Source organism: Austrofundulus limnaeus, unplaced genomic scaffold (genome assembly GCF_001266775.1).
Source record: "Austrofundulus limnaeus strain Quisiro unplaced genomic scaffold, Austrofundulus_limnaeus-1.0 Scaffold300, whole genome shotgun sequence".
Classification (NCBI taxonomy): domain Eukaryota; kingdom Metazoa; phylum Chordata; class Actinopteri; order Cyprinodontiformes; family Rivulidae; genus Austrofundulus; species Austrofundulus limnaeus.
The window spans coordinates 143,321-152,190 of NW_013952702.1; the positions used below are offsets into that span (position 1 = coordinate 143,321).

The following is an 8,870-nucleotide window of genomic DNA, read 5'->3' on the forward strand; positions in this document are numbered from 1 at the left end:
TAGAGGATCTGAGACCAGTTCTACTGGACCTGAGGAGACCATTTCTACTGGACCTGAGGAGACCATTTCTACTGGACCTGAGGAGACCAGTTCTACAGGACAGGCAGGCATCGGGACACACCATGAGTTTTACCTGCCCCGGGCAGTCGGGCAGTAGGATTTGTGGAACCCTGACCTGAGGAGACCAGTTCTGGAGGATCTGTTGACACATTCTGGTCTGATGAAGGATTCTAGGTCTTCTACAGTTCTGGATGGGACCAGAGGGTCTAAAACCTGTAGATACTTTTCTACATTGATGGAATCTTTCCGGATGTGTAATCTGCTGACTAATGCACCCCTATCCCATCAGAGAGGCAGTGTGGATGTTTCACTGGAAAAACTGTCCATCTAACCAAGTCTTCTTATCTTATATCCACACAAAGGTTTTAAATCTTGTTTAAAGTTTAATAAGAGCAGAGTGTTAGATTATTACATCGTCATCTTTTCTTTTTTCATGACTCTTACCAGGTGCAGTTGTTGTTTTTCCAATGGCAGAATATTTTCACTTAATGTAAGAAATATGAGACATTTCAGAGCCAAACAGTGATTTATAAAACTTTAGTTGTTGTGATGTAAACAGGCTGTGGTCGGCCTGACCACGGTTCTTACCGTCTGGATCCTCGGCTGGCTGGATGCTCATGTAGGGCTCGCCCTTGTCCAGGCGGGACTGCCTCTGCCGGCTCTCCTCCTCCAGCGCCGCCTCGGCCCGGCTCTTGGCGTTGACGTAGGCCAGGTAGGCGGGCGAGTTGTGGTAGGCCTTCATGCTCTCGTTGTACTCGATCTGCAGCGGACAGGACGAGAGGAATGACGGGGAAGTGGAGAGCGCGGGCACCTGGACCCGTTTCTATCAACCATGAGAAGATGAAGAGGGGAGGAAGAGGAGAAGGAACCACAGCTGCAGGTCCGACAGAACAACCCCCCCTTTCTGTAAAACAACCAACCTTCTCTGCTTCGTAGTCATTCAAATAATCCTGTTTCTCCTCATCAGTGAGGTCCCTCCACATGCCACCGATTATCTTCCCAATTTCCCAAAGCTTCAGATCAGGATTGGAGGCTTTTACTTGATCCCAAACCTGGTGATGAGAACCAGACATGGGTGTGGGGGTCGGGTTGGGCTGGAGGGGCTAYGAGTGCTTGTCTCTTTGCAGAGAGGTCACAAACCAGAGGAGGCCGTGTGCTTTAAAAAAACGCTCCGTCTTTAACCGGGGTCGCCGCTGCCCCGTTACCACGCTAACACCTGGATCTCACCTGCCTCTTCAACCACGTCCGGCTGACGCAGAGCCCATGGATTTATTTACAAACTAAAACATCTTTCAGCAAAAAACAAACAAACAAACAAACAAAAGGTTTTTTCAGCGTACTTGCCTTTCGACTGTATCTCATGTACGGCATCAGGGGCTTGTCGGGGGGTTTGGGAGGCTTCGGGATGTTTATTCCAGAGGAGTTCTGGGACAAAAAAAAAGGAAACACAAAAAAGTCACATTCAGACAAAAAACACAATGAGCGTGTCGTTTAGCTACAAAAACAGCCGAATGGACTACAAGTARGTGAACCCTGGTGAGGTCCGTGGAAGAGTTGGTGCTTCTCCGTTCTGATTAGATTAGAGTGTTTTGTTTACATTGAGTGCAGACCCGCTTTAAATTCATTCAGTCATCTRATAAACTGCACCATGTTTTATATTCAGGATCATCTTTTTTAAGTTTGATTTTATATAAGTTCGGTCACACATGTTGTAGATAATCCTCAACAAATAAACATATCAATATTTGTCAAATTGATGGATTTATGGTCATTTTTGTGTTTATTATATGTGGCGGCCATCTTGAATCCATCAAATCTGTTCACAGATTGATGAAACGTGCRGATATGATGTTTTTAGTTTCACTGCTTGATTTAAAACAGAACAAATTAAAAAAAGGGATCAAACCAGGGGCGGAGCCAGAGGAGTGCCCCCCCCGACACCCAATTAGCCACCCCAGGTGCCACCCCCAAATGACTGACAAGTGGCTACCTTAGATTTTTTTCTATTTGATTTCAGAATCTTTTGGCTTAATATCTGTAAAAGTGTCAGATTTATAGCATTATTCTTTTTTAACTTAGTCGGCCATCTTGGATTTCTGATTTGCAGAGTCTATTAGGGATCACCCTCAGCTCATACTCCAAGTTTCAGGTCAGGATCTCTTACAGCGTCTGAGTTATAGCCATTTGAAGTTAGCTGTGGTGGCCATCTTGAATTTTTGATTTGCATTCAGAATATGCTGCAGAAATTTTTCAGCTACTATTAGACAAACTATCAGCTTTATGTGTCCAAACCTTATAATAATATCTCAAATGAGCATTAGCCCTTAGTTTAAAATAGCAATAAGCTTTCAGAATATCACTGAGACTGATCTTGGCAACTCGAATACCAAATTACAGCTCAGAATTTGTAAAAATGGCTGAGTTTGAACCATTTTAAATTAGCTTAGCTTTAGCAATTAGCTTAAACTGGGACTAGCACTTGGTTTATTTTTTTCAATCATTCTTTGTTACGATCACACAAAATTTCAGCTCAATATTTCTTAACGCAGCTGACGTAGGCTGTTTGAAATTACTTGTTTAATTTTATTTGTATGAGCCCTCCTAAAAAACATCTGGGCCACCCCCTGTGGCAAAAAAGGTCTAGCTCCGCCCCGGATCCACCGCTGGGATAAAAAGCATTTGACAGTGAATCTAAATTTATATTTATTTACTGGTTCTTCCTACTTGCATCTTATACTTGGTTTAAAAAAATAAAAGGAAAAAGAAATGATTAAAAACTGCATAAATCCTGATTTTTATCACCTGCTGTGGAAAATCTTTCACCTGTGTGTGCCTGTTAGCAAAATATCTCCGATGACTGCACGTGTTCTGATGAAACTCTGAGAAAGTAATGTTTGGACAAACGTTGTAAGGGGGTTGTATTTGTTAACCGTGCAGCACGAGGTGAGAAGTTATCAGCTCAGACAAACAGATTTATTGAGCAACTCTGTGGCTGCAGATCCAGCCTGACGCTCTCAGGTTACGCAAATAAAAACCTTGAAAAGGTGAAAAAACTCTTAAATTCACTTGTTTTTTCCTTCCAAGCAGCCGGACTTTCCTGTGAAGCTGTACAGTGGTCGTCATCGACCGTTTTCCAGACTTCCTGCAGGTTTTTGTGAGGCTTTATCTGTTCAATCAGCTCAGTTTAGTTCTTGTTTTTGAGCAGAGGAAAGTGATTTGTTTGCTTCAGTCACTAAACTCTGACCTGAAATGTTGTTCAGGTCTAAAAAACACATTTAAATGATTTATTTATTAACAGTTTGAGGTGGAATAATGCCCAGGAGCTGCCTGCGAGGAGACATTTTAATTAAAAACCCTAAAATAATGAGATTTTCCTCTGCGACGCAGAAAGCTGCTATCAGAGCGGGCCGACCACGGCGTGTTGCCGTGGCAACAGCCCCGCAGACACGGGGTCGTCAACATGGCCGACAGGAGGCAGGTGGCGTGGCAGCCGACAGAAGGACCCTCTGCTCGTCTGCAGAGTCAGAAACGTTTTGCACTTTAAATTCTGCCTCACAGACGACTCGACATGTTTCTGAATTCATTCAAAACCTCAAAAAGGTCCTGGAGGCACTCTGAGGGGCTCGCCACCAACCTGTGGCGGCCATCTTGGATTATATCTAAATCAGTCCTAGATAAAAGTTCAATAATGGAGTGGTAATTTGTTCATTTTTTCTGCAGACTTCGTGCTTTTTTTAGCTGTTTTTATTTCGAAACGTTCGGCTCATTCAGGAGATCAGATTTTTGTCATTTTTATACTTTAAGATGATTAATTTTATTTATAAAACATTTCACTTTAAAAAAACGTCAAAATTTATTCTGTTTTATTTAAATCATTCTCTTAGAAATCTGCTTCAGCTGCTGACTTTGTCTTCCTGTGCTACTCTTAGCTTTTGGTTAACCTTTTGCTACTTTTAGCCTTTCTCTAGCCTTTTGATACCTTTAGTTTTTAACTAGTCTTTTGCTACTTTTAGCCTTTCTCTAGCCTTTTGATACCTTTAGTTTTTAACTAGTCTTTTGCTACTTTTAGCCTTTCTCTAGCCTTTTGCTACCTTTAGCGTTTAACTAATCTTTTGTTACTTTTAGCTTCAGCTCTTTATCACTTCCTGGTCTCGTGGACAGTGGCGTTCTTGTTGACCTCTGCTCCTTTAGCCTCTCTGTTCCACCTGTCCTGTTTTTCTCCAGCTGATCTTCGGCTCGTGTTTTTTTAAACCCAGCTGATTGTGATTTTACAGCAAACTAACGGCAGATGTGACTTTTCTCTTTGGTTTATTGAAGATGTGTTGCTGGAGTCGTACCGTCACCCTGCTGTTGGTGCTCTGGCTGCCCCCCAGCCTGTAGTTGTTGTAGGCCAGGTGGCTGTACGGGTTGTAGCCCACAAACCCGGCACTGCTGGAAATTTGCTGACGGAAACAAACGAGGACAGAAACGACACAGACGGAGGAAATCAGAAGAATTTCACAATAAAACTCTACTCAAACGAAACAAAAAAACAAAAAAGCCTCAAACAAACAGTYGCTGTGGGGAAACTATAAATCAGATTTTAATAATTCTTAAAATGTGAGCATCGGCAGAGACTGATGGTCACAAACAACAACAAACAAATGTTTTTATGTTGCTGTTGTGTTTTATAAAGGAGGGTGAGAGCTAAGATTGTAGCATAAAACAAACAAGCAGAGAAAATTACAATTAATGAATAAAACAATGTGTATAAAAGGGGTGTAAGAACATATCGATACACTTAAATATTGCAATATTTCATTTCCTGATACTGTATTGGTTTTTTAAAGAACTGTTTTGGTTTTTAATCAAATACTAGATCAGATTTTATGGATGTAATGCATGGAGTGCTTAATATATTTTTTTATTAGAATCTTTTGGAGAAAACGATGGTGATATATCCACATGTTTACACTATCACGACATATTGTGTGATATATCGTATCGTGGCCCGTGTATCGTGATATGTATCATATCACTAAATCCTTGCCAACACACAGCCCTAACGCAGAACTGTCTTCAACAACACAAGGATCATCTCACCTAAAAATCTAACTACACAAACAACAGCACAACTTTTACCTAGTGGTAATACAGTATCTGAAACTTTATGTAAAAGTACTTACAGTTGTCGGGGCAGGGGGAGGTGGGGGGGCGTAGGATGGTCTTTCTGTTGTTTAAGAAAATAAAACTCTAAACAAACCACAACGTCTCCCAGTGGGCTCCAGTTCACATTAGGTTACAACAAAAGAAACTTTTGTTTTGGTAGTATTGTGGTTCAATAAGACAGCAGGTTATATGAAATTTAAATACCATCAGATACACAACAGTACAAGTAAAAGTCGTTCCTTACTCGACATATTTGCAGAGACGTGCTGGTGTCAGTTTATTCCAGTCGTTGGATCTGAAACAAAAACATGACGTCATGAAGTTCATTTATCTTTTATTCTGTTGTATAAACCTGTGGAAGACGACGAGGGGGGGGACAACATGTAGAGAAAAACAAGTGGGTTGGGACAGATTTTGTTTCTTCAACACATGGTCTTTATTTATACTCCAAATGTATGAATCATGAGCTCATACAACCACCGAATATTTTGTGGCGAACGTGTTTATCCATGACACAAACACAGAAACATACACGCAGTTTGTGATGTGATCTCAGTGAACTGTGGCCTTCTCCTCTCCTCAGATACACCCAGGTACAAAACAATATCCTCATCTGAGCCGAACTACCATCGAACTGAGACCCAGATCAAAGTGTTTGATTAGATAATAAAACCTAAAAATGTCTTCAAACTATACGTCAACTTTACAGGTAAGATTTGCTGATTTGTTCCTGAAACTGAAGGTACTATTATCATCTTTGGTTAAGTTTTTTTTAGTAGTTAGTGGTAGTTTTAAAAGTATCGGCCACAATGAGAGAACAAAACATGGACGACTTGTCCCCTGCTGCGAGGTCTGACAGGTTTCAGAGGGTCTTCTCAAAATAATTACACCCTAAATAAGAAAACTTGCATTTTTAATAAAAATTAAAAAATAAATAACAGTTCTCATAGCTTAAAGCTTGATAGCTTAGTCACATAGAATCTAATATGAACACCCTGCTCTTTGATGTGCCTGCTTCATATCAGATACAAATTTAAAAATACACGGTTTAATAATACAAATGCACAATAATAAAATTTTGTGTCGACTATTTTTTATAATCAACGTAATCCATTATTTTAAAAAATCGGTGCATTTAAAAAACTGACTCGTTTATGATAGGCAACAAGGAGTGCTTTTTTAAAAAACCATTATCTAAAGTTCTGAATCTCCTCGTAGAAACATCATAAGGTTTAAAGGTCTTCCAAGGATTAAATGACCTTTGCACAGATAATCATGCACAAAGTCAGTATTTAATGTGGTCTGGATGGGTTCATGTCTACTTCCTGGTAGTCTAAACATTACTCACAACAGTGCTCATATCCAGAGGTCTATAAAGTACATGAAAAAAATAGCTAAGTAAAAGTAAAAATACCTTAACAGAAAATGACTTTGGTAAAAAAAAAAATCATTAATGAGAAAAGTACTTCAGTAAAAGTCAAAACTGTTCATAAAAAATCAGGAAAGTAAAAGTACTTTTACACACTCTCTGAGAAATAAATTGTTAACTTTACTTACTCAAACTGGTTCCACTAAGTCAACTTGAGTAATATATAGCCTCAAATTTACTCTACTAAGTTTAATGGAACTAGTTGACATGACTTGGTTGAGTAAATTAAACACTTCTTTTTTTAGAGTACAATAATAACTCCTTTCATGTTGTATTTGGGTCATATTTAATTTTGTAACGAGTAACTAGGTGTTACATTTTAAAGTAAAGAAGTAAAGGTTTTGAATGTAACAAAATAAAATTCAAAGTAACAATTTAAAAAAATGCTTGATAAAATTACAAATCCTCAAAAAAAATTACTTAAGTACTGTAACAAAGTAAAAGTATTTAGTTACCTCTGCTCGTATCTACTTAGGTTTCATCTCTCCCAGCACCCAGCATCATTACAGCTTCAGGACATTTTTCTATCACCACATAAAGTACCAATAAAGCTAATTTATAACTATATTTCTATATAMGTCAACAAAAGGCAGGTGTAACGGATCAAAAGACTGAACCTAAACAACACTGAATACCGGAAGTACATACCGGAAGTACATGCCCATACTGTGGTGCCCACCCTCCTGTGCGGGCTCTGGCTCTGCCCCCCGGACACTGAAAACAAAGCTACGCCCCTGCCAGGTACAGAGCCGGGTCCATGTCAGCAGGACCTAGCTGTTCATTAAATCTCGTTTTCAGGCCATTTTTCCGTGTCGACATGTCGTTTTAGTTCAATATTAACATGTCTGCATTGTTCGCATCCAGAACAGCTGTGAGCTAGCAGCTAACGAGCTAAAGCTAACGAGTAGCCGCTAACAAAACCAGATTACAGGAGTTATGTTGTCTGATCTGAAGTAAAAGCTGGTTATTCGCTCATTGTCCCCTTGTTTTAATAACAGGTTTATACCTGTTGTTAGGATAAAGGACATTTAATTCACCGCGGCTAGCGAAGCGTTGCTGTTTAGCTAGCGTTAGCTGCTAGCTTAGCCACCGATAAGAAAACCCGAGATGTTAAAAGCGAGCGGCGTCAATCCAACCCAAGACGTCCAGAGGTACCAGAACATTCAGAGATCACAATGATTTTTTTAAAAACTGTTTTCATGTTGAAAAAGCTGCAGAAAAACTCACCCCGAAAGCTTCCCGTTCTCACATCCAGGCTAAGAGGCTATCTGTGAGGCAAAAACAGCCCCCACAAATAAACCGGGGTGTTCTCAGATGATTGCTGCAGAATCCTCCAGAAATCTGCACCCCCACCCTCCACTGTCCGTGTCTCTGATGATGCATCACTCACAGCAGAGACATGTGTCTCCTTAAAGACATCTATTCAAACATGTGCACAAATGCAGTCAATAATCTGCAAGAAACATGACTTATTGTCCTCATAGATCACCTAAAGATGCACATTAAGGTTTGATTGATCTGTTTCACCTCCTCATCCTCATGAGAACAATTTAAACAACAAAACAAATGTTCCTCATCATCAGAGACACTATTTTTACAACTGCAATAACTATAAACCTGAATCCAATGATTTGCAAATCTCACAAAGCCTAATTTTACTCACTGTACAAAACACAGATCGACATGTCATCACATCTAAAGCTCTATCAGGCAATATATGTGAACATCATCCAAAACTGATGCTCCATCTGGACAACTGGTCTGTGGTCTGACATCATGAATGTACTGTAAATAATGATGGGAACACAGATAACCAAAACGTTAGCTTCACTAACCACAATTSAGCTAAACAAGAGTTTTTGCTTCGCTAATGCTAAGTGGATTTTAAATATTAACTGAAGCTAATGCTAACTGCTAAGAAAATTATCAGGACCCTAGATATATCTGTACAGGACCGGCACARACCTGTTCTTAGTTTTCTCTTGATCTAATTTCAGGGTTGGCGGGATCATCTGTGGAAAATCGACCAATCCAAACCAGAGTTATAGCTCTGTTTAACCTCCGATACTTTAGTTTAACCCTTTCATAATAAAAGCAATTCTTTGATCAAATTAGTCTTTTCATAAAAGCCATACGAAATATGTCAAACAACAAATAAAAACTCTTATCTATCTATCTATCTATCTATCTATCTATCTATCTATCTATCTATCTATCTATCTATCTATCTATC

At 39.6% G+C, this 8,870-nt stretch overlaps 1 protein-coding gene across 3 annotated transcripts in view; it reads right to left on the minus strand.

The window, feature by feature from the left end:
* The window catches only part of LOC106526917 (SWI/SNF-related matrix-associated actin-dependent regulator of chromatin subfamily E member 1), a 15,732-nt gene extending 7,728 nt beyond the window's left edge, over positions 1-8,004 (minus strand). The window contains exons 1-7 of one of the 3 annotated variants that reach the window (XM_014021641.1): positions 7,865-8,004; positions 5,453-5,503; positions 5,226-5,269; positions 4,398-4,502; positions 1,405-1,485; positions 981-1,112; positions 649-820 (exon numbers count right to left, since the gene is read on the minus strand). In XM_014021641.1, the coding sequence (XP_013877095.1) occupies positions 649-820; positions 981-1,112; positions 1,405-1,485; positions 4,398-4,502; positions 5,226-5,269; positions 5,453-5,459 (541 nt within the window). In that variant the 5' untranslated portion in view covers positions 5,460-5,503; positions 7,865-8,004. Of the gene's footprint in view, positions 1-648; positions 821-980; positions 1,113-1,404; positions 1,486-4,397; positions 4,503-5,225; positions 5,270-5,452; positions 5,504-7,092; positions 7,150-7,864 lie in introns of those variants that run through there. The other 2 variants (XM_014021643.1, XM_014021642.1) reach the window with 2 other exon arrangements.
* Between the last annotated feature and the right edge of the window lie 866 nt (positions 8,005-8,870).